This window comes from Taurulus bubalis, assembly GCF_910589615.1.
Source record: "Taurulus bubalis genome assembly, chromosome: 8".
Lineage (NCBI taxonomy): Eukaryota > Metazoa > Chordata > Actinopteri > Perciformes > Cottidae > Taurulus > Taurulus bubalis.
In genome coordinates this window covers 19,642,204-19,665,838 of record NC_136596.1, presented here as the reverse complement: position 1 = coordinate 19,665,838, position 23,635 = coordinate 19,642,204, and the positions used below count along the sequence as shown (strand labels likewise).

The window sequence follows — 23,635 nt, the reverse complement described above, 5'->3', positions numbered from 1 at the left end:
TCAAGAATGTGCCCCCATTAAATAGTTATTAGGAATCTTTTCTGGGTTGTTTAAATAGAACAACAGTAATTGTGAGCTGGTATGAGCTCATCTTGCACGAACATGGCACTATTTGATTTCTTGGCAGTGGCAGATGATTATTCAGTGCATCAGACCGGTTGCACAGCAACAGACTCACATTTTTGGTTCGCAAGATATGACTGCAGTTGTGTTGGTTCGAGCTTTCACTTTGATCTGTGAAGGAATCTACTTTTCCTTTTTTGGGGCTCTGCTGATGACTATTCTGCACAAGAAAAAGATAGAAAAACTCTGCTCCTGAGTTAGCATGGACAAAAATGGGCAAGACAGAGTGTGGACAGCAGCAAACCACCCACACAGAGGAAACTCTCTATCGGTGCGATCATTGATGCAGCTGTCAGGCATGTGAAACTCTGAATGACGGAACCATCACAAAGACACAAGAGCCATCTAGTGGAGATATCGGATGGTCTTTTTCAAGCCTCTAATTCAATGTCTGCCTTAGATTCCTGAATCACCCCTAAAGTTGTTTCAACAGCTACCAAATGTTACTGCCGTGAAGAGAAAATTATTTCAATGGCAAGTACCACAGAGGTGTCCATCGTCTTATGGAAAGATGCATTGACATTTTTAAACTGAAAGATGTACATTAACTAGTCATTATAGGGGTCGGGAGAATAATGATATGAATACCCACGAACGCCCAAACACCAACTATCTAAAATAAACCACAGAGACGACAGACAGAAACAGGTTTTCTGCAAGTGCTTAGCTATTCGGTGTGGTCTCAGTGTTTTCTAGTGTTAAGGGAATTGCCTCTGTGGAAAGAATTCCTCTTCCATGGAAAACTGGAGCTATCACTCTCACACTGACATACATTACCTTTCTCTTCCCTTCTTTGTGCGCAGATTGAGCTGTAAATGTATCGGCATCAGAGCGCTCAGTATGAAGAAGTCGGTCCGGCCAGCGGTGAGTAAGGGAAGCGGAGATCGAGGGAAGGCGGAGGCCACGGTGACCTCTGGGACTGGAAAGCCTGCAGCCAAGACCAGCACCACTGCACCTTTGTCGAAGGTAAGACCCATCACGTGACAGACTAAATGCAGGTGTGGATTTGATTTTCTTGTTTGTCTGTGTGTTTTTATTATTTTGTTTTTGTGTGCTTTCAGGTAAAAAGCAATGATGATCTTTTAGCGGCTATGGCCGGAGGGAATCCTCCGTCAAATAATGCTGTCAACAAGAACAAGAGGACTGCCTCAATTGGGACTAATGCTAGCAACCTAGACAGCAAGCCAAAGGCAACGTCGGGTAATATTCTATGCCTACATAGGAGTTTTATCTTTAGTAAGTTGTTTTACTGAAAATGTAAAGACTACCTTTTTCTCTCTTAGCAGGTGCTTCATCCAAGCGGACGACCTCTTCGATTTCCAAGGAGCCAAATTCATCACGAGACCGTCTCCGGACATCCAGGACCTCAGCCAATAAGAAGCAGTTAGTATCGGGGACTGCAGCAGCGGATGCAGCATCAGGGAAGCGCTCTCGTGGCCAGTTCCTGCCAGAGTCTGATGGCCGTATGAGCAAGTCTAAATCAGACGGCCAAATCAGTGATAAGGTGGCTCTGGAGACCAAAGTGAAAGACCTGGTGGGTTTGGCTAAAAGCAAAGATGTGGAGATCCTCCACCTTCGCAGTGAGCTGAGGGACATGAGGGCCCAACTTGGCTTTGGAGGGAAGGAAGCACCGCAGCAAGAAGAAGCTGGGGAGGAAGAGGAGGAGGAAGAAGAGGAGGAAGAGGAGGAGGTGGAGAAGACCCTGGTTTCAGCCATCACAGCAGCTGATGTGGAGTCCACTCTGATTCTCCTACAAGAGCAGAACCAGGCCATCAGAGTGGAGCTCAACCTGCTAAAGAGTGAGAACCGAATGCTAAAAGACCGGCTCAATGCTCTGGGCTTCTCTCTGGAGCAGAGGCTGGATGCCTCTGAAAAGCTTTTCAACTATGCCTCCCTGAGTCCGGACCTGGCCACAGGCAGCGGGCAGAGTGATGGTGGAGGAACAGGTACGCTGACCTCCTCAGTGGAAGGCTCAGCCCCCGGCTCCATGGAGGACCTGCTCACAGGACACCAGCTCGGAGGCTCAGCAGACAACCTCGACAGTGAATCGAGCGAGGTATACCAGGCCGTCACCTCCAGTGACGACGCTCTGGACGCCCCCTCTGGAGCCTCCTCGTCATCAGAATCGGAGTGCGCACCCAGCAGGGAGCGCTCACGGAGGGGCAGCAGTGACAATGCCAGCGAGGTGTCAGTGGCCTGCCTGACAGAGCGCATCCACCAGATGGAGGAGAACCAGCACAGCACCGCTGAGGAGCTCCAGGCCACGTTACAGGAGCTGGCCGACCTGCAGCAAATCACCCAGGAGCTGAACGGAGAGAACGAGCGGCTCGGTGAAGAGAAGGTGATCCTTATGGACTCTCTGTGTCAGCAGAGCGACAAGCTGGAGCTGTACGGTCGACAGATCGAGTACCTGCGCTCCCTGCTGGATGACCATCATATATCGTATGGACTAGAGGAGGACATCAAGAGCGGCCGCTACATGGAGCTGGAGCAGCGCTACGGAGACCTGGCAGATAACGCCCGCTTTGAGAGAGAACAGCTGCTGGGGGTTCAACAGCACCTGTCTAACACTCTGAAGATGGCTGAACAGGACAACGCCGAGGCACAAGAGATGATCGGAGCACTGAAAGAGCGGAACCACCAGATGGAGCGCATCATGGAGTCAGAGAGACAGGGTCGAGCTGCCATGGGGGCCGCTCTTGAAGAGTACAAGGCAGCAGTGAGTAGTGACCAGGCGGAGCTGAGCCGCTGCAGAAACCAGCTGGACCAAGAGAGGCAGAGGGTCGCCGAGTTGTACTCCCTTCACACAGCTGGGGATAAAAATGACATCTGCCAACTGCTGGAAGGAGTACGCCAGGGGAAAGAAGAGGCTGAGGCCAAGGCATCGAGGTTGCAGGAGGAGCTTGAACAAGCCCATAGTGAACTCACTCGGCTGCAGGAGTCTTTCAGTAAGGTTAGTTTAAAAAAAGTGAAGGAGATTTTGAGATGTCAAATCGCAGGCTATTACAGAAACCGTGTGTAGGGCATCAATTTCCTGGAGCCATAAGATGCTACATTTAAGTGTTTGGCCTAGATGGGACTGAGTTTAATTGTCTATGGAGCAGAGCCAGATTTGACCTTGAAAATGTCACAGATTCAGCATCCAGGTCTCCAGAGTCTACGTTCCTGATAGTACCTCACCAACATAACATGAGTGAGAGAATGTACTTAACACACTCACTGTACACAATAAATCTCCATAAATAACTACATGACACTGCTGCAGCTTTGTTGCACATTAGTCAGCCAATTACTTCTTGGCTTGTTAATGAAATGAACGATACAACTCTTCCTGTGTGTGCAGCTGGACAGGGAATACAGACACTTCCAGGAACAGGTGCAGCAGCAGATGGCCGAGCAGGAGCGCGTACTGGAGAAGCAGCGCATGGAGCTGCAGGAGAAGGAGACTGAGATCGCGGACATGAAGGAAACCATCTTTGAGCTGGAAGATGAGGTGGAGCAGCACCGAGCGCTTAAACTCCACGACAACCTCATCATCACAGACCTCGAGAGTAAGCATGCAGACAGTGTAAACTTGTTTTCATGGGCCGAACTTTGACTTGCTAATAGGTTTATACGCCCTCGTGTTTGCTGGAGCAGCCAGCCAGTGATCATTCAGAGAACCAATCACAATGTCTCATGTTTCATATTTCAAAAGTAGCACTTGAGAAAGACAAACGTGCATTTACTTATGTACCTGTTTCAGACTCAGTGAAGAAGCTGCAGGACCAGAAGCACGACATGGAGCGAGAGATTAAGATTCTTCACCGCAGACTGAGGGTAAGAGTGCTGCAGGGGGTGAGCTATTTGAGGGCAGACTGGGGTCAAATAATAATAAGCATGAAGCTCTTTGTTTTAGATTCCTTCACTAGGAGAAAGGAAGACATGAAACTGCAACAATTTTAGGTCGGTACTTGTATGTCGACGCTGCGTAAAACCCTAGACTGAGTGTAAAGATGGACGACGCATCTCCTCTTCCTCCCATTGAACAAATTTGATGCCAAAATATTACAGATACGGGCTCTACCATTTTGTGCTGACGACATCCTTTGGCGCCAAAGTCTGCACAGTAGTGATCAGGGGGTGGAGCCACACTATCGAGGTCCCGCCCATACACCTGACCAACCCAATCGCAAGCACGACCGCGCCTTCTTAGCGCCAGAGCCACCTAGTTGCTGTTTGGCTAGAAAGACACCATAACATCAAATTGACTGATGTTATATTATTAAGATTCATTATTCGTGTTTCAGAAACATCAATCTATGTAATGTGTATATAAAGATATTTATATACTTAAATGACTGAAACCATCTTATAGGAAGAATGTATTTGACTTGTACTTTATGGCCTAAACTGCAGCCAGCGATCTAGATATTTTATTATTTATTGTTTTATAGATATATCTAAACTCTAAATGTATGCCCAAGTGTCTTGTGTCCACTGAATTTTGCAAATATGTTCTCCACATCAACTTTATAAGGTGATTATATGTCAGAGGTTGCAGCTTTGTTGATATCAATTTCTCACACTGTGTGTGTGCGTGTGTGTGTGCGTGTGTGTGTGCGTGTGTGTGTGTGTGTGTGTGTGTGTGTGTGTGTGTGTGTGTGCGCAGGAGGAGTCGATGGAGTGGCGTCAGTTCCAGGCTGATCTGCAGACTGCTGTCGTCATTGCTAATGACATCAAGTCTGAAGCACAGGAGGAGATTGGAGACTTGCGGCGCCGGCTGCTGGAAAACCAGGAGAAGAACGAGAAGCTATGCAAGGAGCTGGACGAGGTCAAGAGCCGCAAGTAAGACCCATGGAGAGACGTTTGGATGAGCTCCAGCGGTCACGCTGACATCGTCTGTCTTATGTTTGTAAAACAAATGAGGGAAAATCTATTTTTGCTTACATTATCGTTCTGGGTGCTCAGTTGCAAGGTTTGCATCCATTTATCTTTGATGAATCCCACAGTAAAACAATTGCCTTTACATAATACACTATGTATTTTCACCATAATTGTCCCTACAACATGATATAAACCCCTTTTTACTAAGATCCATTCTCCAGCCATGATGTAGAAAATGACAGCATAGGAGTTCTGAGTGTACATGCTGAGCAGAGAACTGTGTTTCCCAGGCAGGACGAGGAGAGAGGCAGAGTGTATAACTACATGAATGCAGTGGAGAGGGACCTTGCTGCTCTCAGACAGGGGATGGGTCTCAGCCGGCGATCCTCCACCTCCTCAGAGCCCTCACCCACCGTCAAAACACTCATCAAGAGCTTCGACAATGCCTCACAAGGTACCACACGACCAAAACATGTGCTTGTCCACACAGAAGGAACTTTTCTCCCGACTAAGTTCATGACATCAGGGGTGCGTTTGGTCACTCGTGTGCGGAGCAGGTCTAACCGGAGCTGTGTTTGTTCCTTTTCACTCTTAACTTAGGTCCACCTACCAATGGGAGTCCCTCAGTGACGCCAACAGCCGCGGCCTCTCCAATACCACGCACCCCCCTCAGCCCCAGTCCCATGAAGACGCCCCCAGCAGCTGCTGTTTCACCCATACAGGTACAGGAAGAAAGGCTTGATGTGAATATGCTGCTGCGGTGTTAACTTTCACATTTAAATACTTTTTAGTGGTTAGTTAGAAACTTTATTGACCGCAGTGTGAAAATATGCCTTTGGCTTCACTACACGGCATTCAAAAACTACGTAACTTGGAAAACGTATTAACAAACAACATGATTTTAAAAGACATGAACATTGTTAAAACTATGACTGACTGAAACAAAAACTGACTTGATGCAAGATTTGGTTTGCAAAGAACACCTGAAAGATTTATCGACAGGTTCGTCGGATCAAACACTCTTTAATGAAGACCAAAATGATTATTATATTGTGTATTATAGTGTGTTTTTGCTCATTAAAGCGTTTATTGTCAGTGGTTCTGCTGAGAGGGGAGTGAGTGAACTGTGTAAACAGTAAATATGAGCCACACCCTGTCCTCTCCTGTGCTTCAGGAGTACTTTTAGTTCCCACTCATTCTTTGTGTGTGTGTGTGTGTGTGTGTGTGTGTGTGTGTGTGTGTGTGTGTGTGTGTGTGTGTGTGTGTGTGTGTGTGAATTAGTATTGGAGACGAGATTCTTCTAAATTGGTCCAAATGACTATCTGTGAGCACACATTATATGTCTGAGTATATGACCTATATATTATATGACCATAATATGTCAAAACACCAATAATTACCAGTTTGTCCTGTAAATGCGTGCACCTGTCTGTTTCTAAAGATCAATGGAAAAAGCTGTTGTTGTTTTTGCTATTTCAGAGGCACTCCATACCTGGCTCCATGTCAGCAGCCAAGCCGCTCTCCTCCCTTAGTGATAAGAGGCCCAGCTACACAGACATCACCATGCCAGGTGAGTCAGCCGTCACCGTGATCATTTAAACGCACAACATGCGCTGTAGAGGGCAGAGTAATGTACTGTTAAATGTAGGTCACACACAGGGAATGCCGGAGTCCTTTGTCACAGTGAACTATGGCTAACAGGAACGGACCGCCGCTCTCTCATGAGAAACAACTTTTTCCCCCTCAGAGGCCTGGAGTTGGCAGTGAGCAGGTTTACTGTATGTTGACTTCATGTTTGAGTTAATCAAAACACTCGAGTGGATGATAAGAGGGAAAAGATGAACCACCACGTAATGTAGAATTTCCCATAGTTCGTTCTCACCAGTGATGAGTTCAAGTGTTTTATGTGAACGTGCAGACTTGGCTGTAGCCTCCAATGTTCCATTTATTTTTCTCTGAGTTATTGTTTTCTCGCAGACCGAGGGAGCCTCGTTCGGTGGTATTTCCTGAGCTCAGAGGGGCTGGAATGTGGCTCTTTATTGACCCTGTTATCTAATTTCAGACTAAGTCCCTTATAGAAACACTATATGTGATGTAAATACTGTGATATATCCACAGCTGAGCACCTTCTCAGGGGAACCTCTGCTGGCCGACCTGCGTCTGTCCACCAGAGGATCCCCAACATGGACTCCACCAAGACTATATCAGGTCAGAGATGCTAGTGGAGTTACATCAACTTATTTAAACTTAAAGTTTAGGAAAACAGTCTTTAATCGTGTCCCCCATCCTGAGCAGTGTCCCGCCGGAGCAGTGAGGAGATCAAGAGGGACATGTCTGTTCCAGATTCCTCCTCAACCTCCCTGATGGCTATGAGTGCTGCCTCCTCCCCGCTCTCCCTGTCCTCCTCCTCCCCCACCGCCTCCATCACCCCCACAGCACGCAGCCGCCTAAGGTACCACCTGCTGGGCCACTGACTTGCCTGTATGTTGTACTGATATGAAAGAGCTGGGTTGCGTTATTTACCTGGAATCCCGCAAATGTCGCTCCCACTGCCGGTTTAAAGTCTGTTTTCATCCTCATCTGTGATAATCATTTGTCAGTTGGCGCTGTGGCATTACCTCTTCATACTGTAGTTGTGATTGGTCTCCTGACAAAACACACAGCCTATAACGGCTTCCGTCCTTACCATGTCATCTGTTCGCCTCACTGACATAGTAAATCTTTTAAAACTGAGAGTGTTTGCTCACATGTCTTCTTTGTGACTGTTCCAGAGAAGAGAGAAAGGACCCGCTGTCAGCACTGGCCAGAGAGTATGGAGGCTCCAAGAGAAATGCTTTGCTAAAGTGGTGCCAGAAGAAGACTGAGGGTTATCAGGTAGGTCACTGGGAGGCACCAGCCGATCCCATCCTACATGATGACGTTTCTAGAACGCTTCTCCAATATGTTAAGAAGAAGCTAGCATTAAGTAACAAACATAGTGAAATGTTTTACACGTCACAGTCTGTTTACAGGAGGTGGGGAGTGAAACACGGTTGTATAAAGCCTTCTGTGGCTCTAGAGGGAGCTCTGCAAACTCTGATTAACTGCCTGAAGTGATGAGTCAGTGTTGGTTGGGTCTGAAGAATTCATGCAGTGACTACAGATGAAGGCTATGCTAAATAAAAGAAAGGTCATTCATTCCTTCATGGCAAGATGAAGGAATATGGCGATACAAATATATATTTTTGAGGGGCAAGTCGCCAGACCCCGTCAAAAGCGACAAGATGAGCTTCAAACTCAGTCAGCACAATGTGCCTTCCCCTGGTTTGAGTTTTATGGTAGTATTTTATATTTTGTACAACATGTCAGAATTGTATGTTAATGTCTGTTTGTGTGCTTAATTAAAGAGGCTAATAATTTACTGACTGGACATTGAGAAAAATATTTACGCTGAACTTTATCTGTAGCAGCTCCCTGAGCTGTGCAGTGAAGTACGACAAAACGTGAGACTGATCGTGGTTGATTTGGCGCCCCCTGTGGTTACTGGTGGTAACAGCAAGTACAGTTTATTACTACAGTTCCCAGAATTCTGGGTCAACAAACACTCATTGAGCTGTTTCAGGAATACAACAGAAGAGTAAGAGGAGTTGGTTACATAACTGAGGCGTTTGAGGAGTGTAACTCTTCATCTAACAGCCATATGGCTCCTCCATCTTGTTTCATAAACTCTAGCTTTTGAAGTATCAGCAGCATTAAATGTTGTTAACTTAAGCAGTAAACTGCTACGGCTCTGATACGGTGTTGGAAGAGTAAACAGTGAAAGACAATGAAAGACAGTAAAGATGGATTACATGTTGCATCATTGCCTGTGAATCCCTCGTACATTCTTACGTATTAAATTAGAAGACAGCGCGGGAATGATGGACTCCACCACTAAACATGTATTATAAAGAGAGTTAAGTACAAAATGTAAATACTTTTTGCAGAAGAAATTCAGACTATGCGTACAATCAAAAACGGTGGTTTGAGTTCATTAAAATCTTTAAAATTTTGTCTTTTCTCGACTTTCCTTTCAGTCCACTGTGATGGTGTTGTTATTGAATGCAGTACAGGTTCACCTCTCTCAACGTGTGCAGAGATAATAAACGTCAAAGCATTAACCTAGAAATGACTGGTGCTAAAATGACAACCCACAGATGTGTCAAGAGTCTTTTGCCATATTGAAGCGCTGTTTACCCCTTTTTAACTGAGGTAGGTTGTGGTGGTTACCATGGCACCTTGGTTCCTCTCCAGGAAGTGTGCAACATTTCACACATCCTGCAAGTTACCTACCCGACAAAAACACGAGGCTATCTCTGAATCAGTGTGACACCATCCAGATTATAGTTGAGGACACTTGCGTTTCTAGTTGCATAAAACCTTAGTGGTTGTTTAAAATCACATATTTACAGCCCCTGCAAAGGTCAGATGGCAGTTGATGGTGGAAAAGATGATAAATGTGATATGAATGAGTGTGGTTGACACGTCATATAAAACCCCAGCGCTGTCGTCAGATCAAGCTGCAGTTCTCTGTGGTTAAATCATTTTTAAAGAGGTCTATGACCACTGAATTTATTGTGACCATATTATTATTGAAAGCTGTAATGCACAGTGGTTGGCCGTGACATTCATGACCTGGAATGAAATGTTGTGTCCTCTTAGCTCACTCACAAATTGCCCTCCTATTGATTTTTGTCCTGAACTGTAAATGTTCTATCGCGTTAAATCAAAGTTTAAGTGGACGATCGCCAATTTGTTTTTCAGAACATTGATATCACAAACTTCAGCAGCAGCTGGAATGATGGCCTGGCCTTCTGCGCTGTGCTCCACACCTACCTGCCCGCACACATCCCCTACCAGGAGCTCACCAGCCAGGAAAAGGCAAGTAGAGCCCCCAGGAAAGCCGCGACCTTTATGCCATCATGACTCTGTCATCACCGTTGTGTTAGACATTGTATTGCACTGAGTGTGACTTTGACTCTCGCTTCTTTTTTCAGAGGAGAAACTTCACCTTAGCTTTCCAGGCTGCAGAGAGCGTGGGCATCAAATGCACTTTGGTAAGCTTGATGCCAATATGAAATGACTTTATTCTGATAAATATGAGTGACACCAAAATAATGGAAATGTACTCCTGGTGTAAAGAAGACATACGGGGAAAATCCAGGCACAACTTTGGGTCAGATGAAATGCCTTACTTTAGACATTATATGAACTCAGAGGAAGGTGTACAGAAACACGTGTCTTTCTCTCTTTGCCCATTTTTAGAGTTATTTTTTCCGTCTTTTTTTTATATCTCCCTCTTACTCATAATGTAAATATACTGACTTTCTAATCATTAACCAGAGATGAACTACAGTACGTTTTTCAACTGTACAGTGTGTCGTCTACAGTTCTGCTTTCAGTCTCAAGCTGTGCAGCTACACATCGTTTAAATCCACAGAGCATCTTTTACATCCTTGTGGAGATCCCAAAGTTTTCAAGCCACGCCACATTTTGGGACATTTATTATTCGCTTTCTTTCCAATACTTAGTTGCGCAGATTGATACCACTCCAATGTTGGTACAATAAAGCGACCCAGGAGACGGTTAGCTTAGTTTAGCAAAAGGACTGGAAACGGTTGTACAGATAAAGTAAATGAGATGCAACATGCTAATTAGTAAGGCAGATTTCTTAGGATTTGCAGCAGGTTTCAGTGGGACAGACGTCCACAGTTTAGCAGTGAGTTTCCCATCCTTAACTGTTTCTTTCTGTATTCCAGGACTTAAACGAGATGGTGCACACGGAGAGGCCGGACTGGCAAAGTGTCATGACTTATGTCACAGCCATATACAAGTACTTTGAGACCTGACTCCGCCATTTTACACACCCTGCTTCTGCAACACAATCAGAGCCACGACGGCCCTCCTGAGCTCTCAGCAACCTCTCAAACCCACGGAAGCCTGGTATACCTCACTGCGCCCCCCCTACCACCACCACTACCACCACAAAACATCCAGTCACGCTGCACGTCGGTATTAAGCAACACTAAAGGCAGATCAGAACCTCAGTGGACTCGCACACAGTTACTACATCCTCCAATGCAGCGTAGAGAGTGCTTTGTGTAGAGTTGGAGGACTTGCCTGTATATCTACTGTTACACTAGCAAGCCATGAGAAGTAACTCTGGTGAACCAAGTATGAACTGACCAGCGATCATCTTTCTCTTCGGTTCGCGCCTGAAGGAGCTACATGAAAAAGGAACCAAGTCTCAGTGCCTTCTACCTGGCAAATAATATTCCTTCCCCGTCAACCTAGTTTCCAGGAGAATCCCTGCAAATCTGACTTTCAGCGTGCTACTTTGCCAGAGCAGTAATTTTCATAAATAGTCCTAATGTTTTTCTTTTTTCTTTTCTGTGAATAATTTGCAGAAAACATTAGCTTCTACAGAATAACAACCCAAAAGTCAGCGACGTTTGAATCCCCCGGACAACCCTAAACATTTCACCAAGTCTTCCAGACGTTACAGTTACAGTTCGATACCGGTGCCTCTCTTTCGATGGATAAAGTGCCTGTGTGAGTTTTGATGCAGGAGACCAGGATACGAGCTCTCTCGATGTGCCAATCCTCCACAGAGGCAGGCCGTGTCTTTTCACTACAGTTTGTGAAGCTGAAGATTTCAGGAGTTGTTGCCAAATATGTTTCACAGCCTTTTGATTGTCGATTTCTGACTAATTGGTTATCAGGACATGCAGCGATGCTGCAGACAGCTACTATATCAGCATCGGAATGTGACTGACTTAAATATGCCATGTTCTACAACACTACTAAACATAATGCAGAACTAACACACTCTTGTGATGCTTGTTTCACTAAAAGACTCATGAAGGTTGACTGACGTGTATGGAGTCGAACACTAATAGTGTTTGCATTTTGTAGGCCTGCATTTGCCATCTTGCACTTAAACTCCTTTCATTAGGCACATACATGCTCACAGCATCATTTCATCATAACCAAAATATCAGTGAATAGTATTTAGTCTTTTCATCAAATGTGTGTTTGATTGACATTTAAGTTGTGTTCAGATCAGAGAGCCTTAAACTTGATCAGTCCGAGAGTCTAATTTGAAAAATAGACTCTCCCCGTGGACTTTGTGTTGAAGAAATGTGCTCCAGTTTGGGGAAATTTTGCAGAAACTGATTCATGAGAAGATTGATTCCACTTTCCTGTTCTGTAAATCTGAAGCTAGGACAAGGAGCTGCTTGGCTGAGCCGAGCACAAAACAGCTCACTAACTGACATGTTATCTCTTGATTGTCTCTTTAGTTCTAGAGTCGGGTTTGTTGGCAGATGTGTTTCGGTCAAAAACCCAGGCTAGCTGTTTCTCCTCTGTTCCCAGTCTTAATGCTAAGCTAAGCTAAACTAAGCTAGTCACCTGCTGGCTCCAGCTTCATATTAGGCGCACAGAAATGAGTGGTATCGATCTTTTCATCTTTCACGCTGTCTCGAATTATTCCTTGAACATTTATTATAACTTTTAGCTCAAAATATGCACGAGTAATTGGACATTTCATTGCGCCATTGACTTATTTTGTGTGTTAATACTGATGCGGTGTTAGACAGCTAGTTTTTGAAATTCCTAGTATGACTTCCAGTTACTATAGAGATATTTTGTAGCACACAATGTCATATAGTTTGTGCGATTTCAGTCGGCAATATTAATGTTGTGCATCACACTTTAAGTCCCCCTATTTGGTGTTTACAAGCAATATACAAACATTTAATCAATGTTTTATGACTCATTTAATGTAGCTTTAAGGACATTTTAAATGTTTAATAATGTATGGTTTGTTAGAAGTAATAACTTCTCGTATCAAGACTTATTTATATCATTACAACTGTGTTGTCATTATTTATCTGTTAATAGAGCAGCCTCCACTTATGGGTGGAATTATAGTTGTGGACAAATACATTAATAAACACTTACATACATGCTTACAGCTACATTTTAAGTAAATTATGAGCCATTTATTAAATGTATACAGCTTTGAAATGCTAAATCGGGGGATTTCAAGTAAAGTGCCACCATGTTATGCTGTCCGACTGCTGTGTGTTTGTCGTGCCTCAACATACCAAGTTCACTGTATTTATTTAGCATGGTTACAAATCATTATAGTGAGGTCATTGCTTTGTCTGTGTGTCTGGAGTGTAAATTAATTGATTACACATACAGTAGTAGCTGCACTGAGATAAGCTTTTTGTACTGCGCACTAATTTCCTGCCTTAACAGTTAAGCCGAGGCTTCTGCGAGTGAAACTGTGACATTTCAAAACTGCGGTTATCTTTGCTCCCCCAGCATGATGTCGCAGTGTGGAAACAGTCACTAAAACAAGGTCCTTCTTGTTTGAGCCCCTTGAGGAACACTAACAGTGAGTGATGGTCGTCAACCGCGTCTGGTGACGGTGACGACACACTCGGCTTTGATTTGGATCAGATGAAGCTGCCAGCGGGTATCAATGGCAACATCCGATACATTTTCTGTCTCGATTTAGAGGCACACCCTGCCTAGCCACATCCACACAGTGTGTACATCTGCATCAGACATTCAGTGATTTAAGGTTCGCACAAGAGCCTGCAACAATGACCGTTCTTTTTTTTTGTGTGTGCGTGTGCAAGAGAGAGTGCGATTGAGGTATTTAATGACATTTGAAAGCATCGACTCTCTGTTGATAGCCGTTTTGTGACGCCATGTTGCTGAGGATTGTCAGCCAACAGTTTTATTGTGTTCCGCTCGGTTCCACCGCCGGCCCCCGTGTTTTATTGCTCCCGCCAGGAACGTCTGAGAGCTACAGAAAGATTTGAAGCCTCTTCATCCTGGAAGTGGAATGTGCTTTTGATCACGCTTTAGTGATCCTGGGACTTTACGAGGTCCAGCGTGTGCTGATATGAAGAGTGATTGATGAACATGAGACCAGACGGCTGGCAAAAACTAGGAAGCACATTCCACCTCCACAGGATGCAGCCAAAAGGGACGTGTTCGACTATTTGGGACCTGAGATGTGTGTCGTAGCTTTACCATAACGAGCAAAGCAAATGTGAACAGTACATTGTGTCTTTATTGGGTCCACTTCATCACAATACATTTGTTTTTCTTTGTGTTTACTTGAAAATGCTCTGAGAATTCCACTGAACCTGCTTTAGTTTGTCTTTTTTGTTTCCATGTTGCCTTTTTTTTTTACAATCCATGCCACATTTTGTTTTTGGTGGGATTGTTTTCTTTTCTCCTCATCACACGACATGCAGTGCTGAAATGGTCCCTTTTTGAAAGGGTAAAGCTGAATGAACAAATGTGTGTGTGTATATGTGTGTGTATTTGTGCGTGTCTGCGTGTGTAAAGGGACTAAGCTACAGTATTAAGTGCACACTACGATGATAATCAGTAAGAAATAAACGGAAATGACAAATTCTGTCTGGTTTTATTTTGCTTGATTTTTTTTTTTTTCTGCCAATATTTATAAAGGACCATTGAAACATCTTAATTTGTTGTCGTTATTGTCTTAGCAAGTGGTTTTAACTTGCGGGTACGAATAGCCACGGTGTAACCTTTCTATTTGACTCTCAGTAGGAGGGGATGGGGGTAGTTGTGACACTTAAACACTTAATTCCTCTAATCAGAAACAAGCTAGAGTGAGGACACTCACTCTGCACATGCTCAGTAGGAATGAAGGATGTACAGTATGTTTTTTTTGTCTAAAGTTTAGATTACCAGGAGTTTGAATTTACATCAGTTTTATCTGTAGGTTATTGGTTACATATGAACATGGATGCTAAAATACAAGATTGTACCACGGCTGCAAGATCGATCATGGCCAAATAAGCACCTTGTTGGTCGCTGTTGATATATTTTGTTCGTTAGAAAATGAACATATTTCAGGAATGTAAAATTACATTTAAATGGGGTTAAAATAAATCAACTGGCATGCTTCTGGTATAAAATAATGTGTTTTTATATCTGTTGAAACAATATTAGATATTGACAAAGTGTGAGTATTGTATATTATATATGAGGGGCTTTTATTTGAGATAAGAGGGTTAATACAAGGTGGGAATTGTTGCTGACTTTCTTGCATTCAATGTAATATTATAATGTCCTTATTAGTAAAAAACAGTGCCCCTTAATTGAACAGTAATTGGACTGGGACACTAAAAGCGTAAAACAATGATAAACTGGATAACTCGTCTCAGGTTTCAACACAGATGTACCAATTTTTTTTTATGTCTGTCATCAGCAGACTCATCTGAATACACAACAGGCTTTTAACTGATCCGCCCACGGAGAGGAAACACAGGCTCATATCGAGAGAGAGAGAGAGAGAGAGAGAGAGAGAGAGAGAGAGAGAGAGAGAGAGAGAGAGAGAGAGAGAGAGAGAGAGAGAGAGAGAGAGAGAGAGAGAGAGAGAGAGAGAGAGAGAGAGAGAGAGAGAGAGAGAGAGAGAGAGAGAGAGAGAGAGAGAGAGAGAGAGAGAGAGAGAGAGATTCATCTTTCTGAAGTCACTCACTGCAGAAGCGGTTATTTGTTCACATGTGAGCAGAGACATTCACCATCTTCATTTTCTTGACTTTCAACTGCATGGGGAAGTGAACCGGTCGTTCATTGACATCATTTAAGTATCAAACTTGTCGCTCAGTGGGAAGTGAAAACTGTGTTTATTTATAGGGCGAGTGTGTGTGTTTTTTTTTAATCACCTCTTATCATTGCCGGAAATCCTCTGTCGTTACGGTGGGCATCCAGAAAAAAAAGGTGAGTCCTTTTAATTGAAATTTTTTTTAATTCTGCATAAAATACCTGAGTTTTGAGTGTTTGAATTGATTATACATGAAATGAGGTTAGGTCAGAGTTTATGCATCCGATCTTGACACGTGAAATAGTGACTGAATATCGAACATATACGATAGAATAACATGTTGCGTACAGACAGCATGCAGACCAACGGGAGCTGCGTGTAAATCATCTGGAAGCATGTGTTGAATTAAAAGTGATGTGGGTGTTAGGTTTCCCCACCTGTGAAAACAAAAGCAAGCAGGAATTAACCTGAAGAAAAGTCATTGCAGTGAGTGGCCCCACTGCATTCCTGTAGGCACTTGCCCAGTGTCCCGTAACGGCCGGATCAAGCTGTTTGGGGTCCTGGGCCTGAGGTTTGGTGTTGGGACCCTAATAAACACTCCTACTCCATCCCGACCCACTGGTGTCCATCTGTAACCGCTGTGTGAGAAAAGTGCAGAGCAGCGGGGATTAACTTGTCAGGTACACACTGCATAGACCCAAAGCTCCAGCTATGTAAACAACGCACAGAGAAGCTGGAATTACAACAATGCGGCAACATCCAGGTCAGAAAAGTGACGCCGAGGCTGAAAGTGCCTTAAGCTAGCATTCTTTCTAATAGCTATTAGGGGAGACACCTCTGGTTGCAACAATACATCTGATTGTATTGAAGTGTCAGACATAATGACTGATTTATTTGCTTAGTAAACATTGAATTGTTTGTTTAGTAAATCATGGTCCCATTAAGAGTAAAATAAATGATAAAGCAGGGTATGCTTTAGGGTGTGGCTACCTTGTGATGGACAGGTCGGTTCTACTGTTGTGTGTTGTGTTTTAGTCTTTTAGCTTTAATCCTTTCATAGTGCATTTTAAGGTCATGAAAGTTAATTGTAACACTTTGGTTGCCTAAAAATGTCTCGGTGTTCGGCTTAGCCCTCTTGAGTCGTTTCTGGTTCCAAAAAAACAAGAAAAACTGTAGTCCACAAACCAATCGGTGACGTCACGTGTTTGATTCTATATTAATGCTCTGAATTTTGAATTTAGTACCTTTTAATGAGTCATTATAATAAGATTTCCCAATCTGTGCTGTAGTAACTCATTGTTATTTACTATATAGTTATCCATGAGGGAAGGATTTATTAAGGATTTATCAATTACATGTATGCTATCAAGTTACACTGTTATACTGATTAATTCCTCACTTGTTTCTCAATTAACTAATCATTAGCTACTCTTTAAAATGTGATTATCAGATACTGATTAATTAATAGTTCACATGCACTTAGTTAATCAGTCATTTCTCATTTGTTCAAAAATATATTGACACATAATAAACCGGGGGCTTTTGAAGCTCTGGTTGGTTATGCAGTCTGATAATCAACTGTGTTTTCATGTTCAAGCCTGCAGTGTCTTTACCTAGTAAACCTCGGTCAGGCTATGGCAAGTTTGAATAAACCATGGCTTCATCAAGTCAACCATGTTTTTAAAAGTCCAATAGATCAATCGATGACGGGTGCAAAGTCTAACACCATCTCAAATCTTAAGATGTCTTGCTAAGTCTTATATCAGAGATAACATACACTCACAAAACATTAGAAGCGGCTATTAAGATACCAACAAATTACAACTTTTCTAATCATTTGTAATATTTTCCTTAATAACTTTGTGTCGGGCTCTCTCAGTGTTCAGCTGATGGACACTTCAGCGTACAGGGGTTGTTACAGGAAGCTGAGCGGGTTGATGTTCGTTCCTCCGGTGCTCACTGGCGAGTACGAGGAGGGGATTTTTTTGTTTTCTTGGTGATGCTGTGCAGGGTTTGGGGCAAATTGAGTAAACGCCATTTAAATCCTTAATTCACTTACCAATTGGACAAAACATATACATCTGAATACAAAGATCATTTTAAATTTAAATAATTTCTGAGCAAAATTCTTGTGCTAAAGATCCTTAAGAAATACCTCACTGTCCCTTGTTTCACATTAAGGATAAATAATTAAACCCCATGACAGCTTGTTATCGTGCATTGCTTGAATCGATGAGAGTCACAGACATATCTTTCAGAGATTCATTATTTCTATCCCTGTCCTCTGGGATTTATGTTTTGGACAAACAAATGAAACATTATAATACGCTGCAATATGACACCGCATGACTCCGACATCAAGACAAATGAACCCAGGGCTCAGAGGAAAGAGACCAACAAAAACTTTATTTGTAAGTCAAATAGAATGAACAAAAAAACCTACTGATAACTATCAACTTTGGAATAACAAAGTCTTTGGTATTGATAAAAACATCTCATCCAACCCAAAGGGAAAACCCTGACTCAGAGAGCAAAGACCTCCGTGTTCCACCACAGCTGCTATCTCCCAAAACCTCAACGTAACCTCCAGAAACATTCCCTCGAGGAAATTCAGCTCCACAAAAACAGCAGGTTTCTGTTTGTTGAGCCTTTTATGGACAAAGGCACACAGATATCAGACTTGTGATCCACAAATTGAGAATAGATAATATGGCCCATATTTCTCAGAAGCAATGCCCTGAAGACCCACATTAGCATAAGATTCAAAAGTGTTTTGTTAAGAAGAAGCAATGAGAGTAGATCTTAAAACGCTCCGTAGACCTGAGAAAAACGTTCACATTACATGGAAACATCTTATGTATTGTATTATAGCGGCCCTGGACACTTGGCTTCATGTTTAAAGCATTTTTCTAAACTTAAATAAGCAATAATCAAACGCAAACACACTTAAATATGATTTACTGTTTACCCTTACAAATTCAGCTGACCTGCTTCATCAGGACTTTTTTGGGTGTGGTTTCATCAGATTTGACTTCCAGTGTTGCCAAAATAAACAAAGAGCTGTCAGCACATTCTGATTCAAGTGTTGCCAAACCCGAATTGGTTGGATGGATATCTGACATCACCAGCATCACCTTCCTGCAACGAGCTCTGCCCATTTAAAACCACTTAGAGGAGGTCAGATAAATAAATACAAATTAAAAAAAACTATAGAAATCACTGGTGAAGAAACCAGTCTCAGCTGTCGCTGTTGATGCTCCCAGAAGATCTTTACTGTCTGCATTATAACACTCGGATGTCCTCTACAGTTCAAGTACGTTTGATTCTGAGGAAGTCTACAGAAAGCCGCTCACCCACTGCTCCTCTGCAGGGTTCAAGAGGGGCTGTTTCCACAAGACATCGGCAACCCCACAAAACCGAACACTGACTTGAGTGCTTTGGCAGACTTGTGGGTTTATGAACAAATTCCCAATCTTCACTTCGAATCAGCTATTGGCGATATCTTTCACATTACAAAGTTTAAGTATTTCACGAAGGGCTCATTGCATCGGTGGAATTATTTTATGATCTCAAAAAAGTATAAAAAGTCTCCTTCAAAATAATAATCCAAGATGGGCTGTAGGTTTTGTGTAAAATGAAAACGCTTGTATTCTACATGTCAAAATGTATTTAAAGTTGTGCATTATTTCCTTTAGACGGTTTACCCTTGTTGGAGTGTTAAAGCCTTTGTGAAGGTGTTTGGATTAAAAGCTCTTTTTGGCAGGTTGTAGTTGTAGTGGAGATTCTGGGAAATTCTATGCTTTGAAAGTAAGTCTATTCAGAGTATAAACCGCTGAGGAAATATTGATTCTTCTTTTAGTAACACCATGACATCTTTGACACACGCCTCTGGTTTACTCTAAAACAGATCTGATACAAATGTGTGTCTGTTGAAATTCACTTCCTTTACTGTAAAAACAGTTCATCTTTTTCACTTCTGCTCCTTTTCAGCGACTTAATGTTCCATCCATGTGCGTCGTTGGCATCATCTCAGCCCCTCGGGAGGTCTGTGGGAAATAGGCGCTGAGGGGACGGAGCTGAGGGACGAGGACAGCAGAGGAAGAGTGTGGAGTTACGAGAGATGACGGCTCCATCTGAAGTTGAATAAACCAGAGGGTAGTTTTCCAGCTGTTTGAGCTGAGCAGGTGTGAAGCTCTGAAAGTGTTGAAAGTGAGGAGGCTGAGCTCGATAGCTGCCAGGCTGCAGCTATGGTCGTCGAGGCGAGGTTTCCTCCCTCCTCATCATGACCTCGCCCTTTGTCTCACCATGCTGAAAGACCCCGTCGCCACCTCCTTCTACATCGTCCTGGAGCTGCTGATTGCTGTGTTCTCCGTGCTGGGCAATGTGCTGGTCTGCTGGGCCGTGGGCCTCAACAGCAACCTGCAGAGCATCACCAACTTCTTCGTGGTGTCGCTGGCGGTGGCCGACATCGCCGTCGGCGTCCTGGCCATTCCCTTCTCCATCGCCATCAGCACCGGATTCTGCTCCAACTTCTATGGCTGCCTGTTCATCGCCTGCTTCGTGTTGGTTCTCACTCAGAGCTCCATCTTCAGCCTGCTGGCCATCGCTATCGACCGCTGCATTGCAATCACGCTACCGCTCAGGTCAGTGACCCGGGGTCGCTTCTGATACAGGAGACACAGAGAAATGTTTGCCTTTAAACTAAAGGGTTGATACGTTTTAAGTAGTGGCTTTTTTTAATGGTTAATACATGTTTTATTAGTGTAGTTATAAGCTGTTAATAAGAACCCCTTTTTGGTTTCCAGGTTAAGAAATAGACTTCACTTACTTATACTGAAATTTAGTCTATTTGTACAGACTAAAACCCTTATTAACTACCTATTCACTATAACAACTGCCAACTAGAGGGTCTGTTAGAAAGGAAGATGATTTATCAATGGTTTATAAACATTTTTAACTGCATTTAAAACTACCAAAGGAATTATTCACAAGCTGGAAACCTAGAAGTTGAAAAGATGTCCTGAATAGTTTCCTTAATAAGTTATTTATCAAGCATTAGGGAATGGTTTATTAACTTCTAGGACTTCAAGGTACTACTTTTAAAACCTTTAGAAAGTATGTCTTAATGGAAATTAGTATCAAAACCTCTGAAGCAAAAGTAAGAAAAATTCCAAAACACCTATAGTGCACTATTTCATGTTCTTAAACCGAAAGAAAGTATTTGAAATGTGCCATAACTTTCATAACTGTCTTTTATTTTTCTTTATTTTCTAATCTGCTTAGTACTCTCAGGCAGTGGAGCACTCATAATTTTATATCTATCCGTAAAGACGTGACATTTGAACCAGAAAGTCTTGGCAAAAAAAATGTGTCCAGAAATGGCGTCTCCCACGAGGCCAAGTCCCCCCGGAGCAGTCAAATTAATTGTGCCTTAATTTCTTATACAGACTGTGTAACCCCATGTAACCCCTTGTAATCTTGCTTTATTATTTCACTGTAAAAACACAGCATTTCCAGACGTAAGCGAGGATTTAGCATTGAAATGATCTAAGAACGGTATGTCTCCAGACATCTACAGTCACCTAATGACACGCTGACCAACAGGTGTCAAGTTGTGACTTATCATAATAAAAATACTGAACCTCAAAGCCACATAGAGCTCAGCCTTCCTGTTATCCCTCTTGCAGAAAGATACATGAGCATTATCTGTGTTGTTTTTTGCATCCCTGATGGGGGCTTGACCTTTGCACTTTAACATCTCAAGAATGTGATAGAAACAAGGAAAATGTCTCAGCTGCTCTCCCACACAGGCGTACCCAAAATAGACTCTTCCTATAAGGAGTCCTGATTGGACTTTGTTTGTTTATCCTCTCTCTTTTATTCGCGGGAGGGGAAGTGCTTCCAAGCAGCAATCAGCTGATCAAATTATAAGTCGACGGGAACTTCATATGTTTACAAAAGATTATTAAACACAGTCCTTCGACTTTTGAGCTGATGCTTGACGTTTGTTTTGTCTTCCCGCTCCAGGTACACCAGCTTGGTGACAGATCAGCGGGCTCAAGGCATCATCGCCATCTGCTGGGTTTTATCCATCATCATCGGTCTGACCCCCATGATGGGATGGCACGAGCTGTCCGAGAGCACCAACATCACCTGCCCGGCCGGCCTGATGAGGTGCCTGTTTGAGGAGGTGGTGGCCATGGAGTATATGGTCTACTTCAACTTCTTTGCCTGTGTACTGATTCCCCTGCTGCTGATGTTAGCCATCTACCTGTGCATCTTCATGGCTGCTCGCCGCCAGCTCAAGCTGATGGAGGTGAAAGCAGTTCATGGGGAGAAGTCGCGCTCCACGCTGCAGAAAGAGGTCCAAGCTGCCAAGTCTCTGGCCATCATTGTCGGGCTGTTTGCAGTCTGCTGGCTGCCTTTACACATCATCAACTGCTTCACCCTCTTCTGTCCTCAGTGTGAGCGTCCTCCAGCCTGGATCATGTATGTGGCCATTATTCTTTCCCACGGCAACTCTGTTGTCAACCCCTTCATCTACGCCTACCGCATCCGGGAGTTCCGACAAACCTTCCGCAAGATCATCCGGCGCCACATCCTGGGCAGGCAGGATCTGTTGGAGAGTGGCGGCAGTACGCGCGGCTCCAGCAGATTTACACCAAACAGCCTGAGCTTTGACCTTTTCACTGAACACAGCAGCAGCGGCAGTAGCTGTGAAAGCTCCTACCGCTGCCCGGCTCATGTGTCTCCCGTAGGGGGCGGCATGGTGACAGTGTCCCGCCCCCCTCTGTCAGTCATCATCTCCCACTGTCCTAAAATAGGCCCTTGTCCACTGCAACCCCTCAGACAGACTCAAGTCCACAGAGGACATCAGCAGCAGCTTGACTGCGCTGGTCCAGACATCGTTGAGGATCAGGACAAACAGAACACGCAGAACAGAAAGCTAGCAAAGGTGTTGTGACGCGTGCACGTTCACTGATTTTCAAGAGCCTTGCAGTAACATGCCAACGGCAGCTCAGCAGCAGCTCACATAGCATCGGGAGGAATCCTGATCCGCAATGGAAATTCAACAAACAAGATTACTAAATGCTTTCGCTTCGTCTTTACGAATAGTTAACTGCACTTTGACTCGGGAAATTGCTTGACTCACCAAAGCTTAGCCAAAAAGGAAAAGAAGGAACAGTATTGGGTACTCTCTTTAAACTACTTGATTAACTGCAGGTTGATATAATATACCAACGTATGCATGTAAATAGCATCCTGCCATTTCTGCTCTTTAGCTGAAGACAAAGACTTATTAATGGTACATTTTTAACTGTTCAGGGATGGGAAATGTGGATATAAACGCACTCTGATGTATTTCATCCTGTAACATGCTTCACCATGGGCAGAGGATTATGTCTCATGTGCACCATTTTAAGAGTCAGTCCATCCTGAGTACCTGCATGGACCACAAACAGTGTCACCAGCTTGCTTAGAGAAGTTCACGCTCAATTGTAGAAAGTTTAAAAAATGTCACATTCGGGCTACCCCCTCCTCTCACATTGTAATCCAGCTCCATAACATAGATGTATGTGCGCTCACGCAAGTTCTAATTGGTCTGACAAACAAGAACAGTATCTCACCAGTGGCCGATCGGTTCATCAATGTAATGTTTCACATGTTTAAAAGCAAGGGCTCCAGTGTTGGTAATGCAATGCTGAAATGTAACCTCGTCATTTTGTTTGCTCAGTGTGAAATGTGACTTGACTTCAATTTAAATTATATCCATGTAAATGTTGACGTCTGTGATTTGATGACTGTCTGGAAATAATTGTCGGGGGATTGTGAATGTCGATCATTTAGACTTAAATCAAACTGATGGAAGAAGTTCTGGTCTTAATTGTCCTGGTAAATGTTTTCCTCAGTCCTGTCTTTAAAGCTCCTAAGGAACTTTCATTTTCCGTTGATTTTGGTGGTTCCTGTGGACAACAATGGTGGCGTTTACGAGCACCAGAGTTCATTTAGAAAACCTCTTCATTTGAC

At 43.5% G+C, this 23,635-nt stretch overlaps 2 protein-coding genes across 4 annotated transcripts; both read left to right on the top strand.

Moving 5' to 3' along the window:
• Positions 1-963: 963 nt before the first annotated feature.
• Positions 964-10,856, top strand: specc1la (sperm antigen with calponin homology and coiled-coil domains 1-like a; the record flags this gene model as incomplete). Of its 3 annotated transcripts, none has more annotated exons than XM_079222717.1 (15): positions 964-1,089; positions 1,185-1,323; positions 1,410-3,076; positions 3,467-3,674; positions 3,869-3,942; positions 4,775-4,950; positions 5,280-5,443; positions 5,590-5,711; positions 6,469-6,559; positions 7,108-7,197; positions 7,285-7,441; positions 7,761-7,863; positions 9,772-9,888; positions 10,005-10,064; positions 10,767-10,856. In XM_079222717.1, 15 exons carry the CDS (start codon positions 964-966, stop codon positions 10,854-10,856), a joined length of 3,384 nt encoding a protein of 1,127 aa, XP_079078843.1. The 3 variants fall into 3 exon arrangements, with proteins under 3 accessions (XP_079078843.1, XP_079078841.1, XP_079078842.1); XM_079222715.1 differs by having other exon boundaries at positions 3,869-3,948; XM_079222716.1 differs by having other exon boundaries at positions 1,407-3,076.
• Positions 10,857-19,912: 9,056 nt separating this feature from the next.
• Positions 19,913-22,571, top strand: adora2aa (adenosine A2a receptor a; the record flags this gene model as incomplete). Its single annotated transcript, XM_079222923.1, has 2 exons — positions 19,913-20,250; positions 21,635-22,571. 2 exons carry the CDS (start codon positions 19,913-19,915, stop codon positions 22,569-22,571), a joined length of 1,275 nt encoding a protein of 424 aa, XP_079079049.1.
• Positions 22,572-23,635: the final 1,064 nt, after the last annotated feature.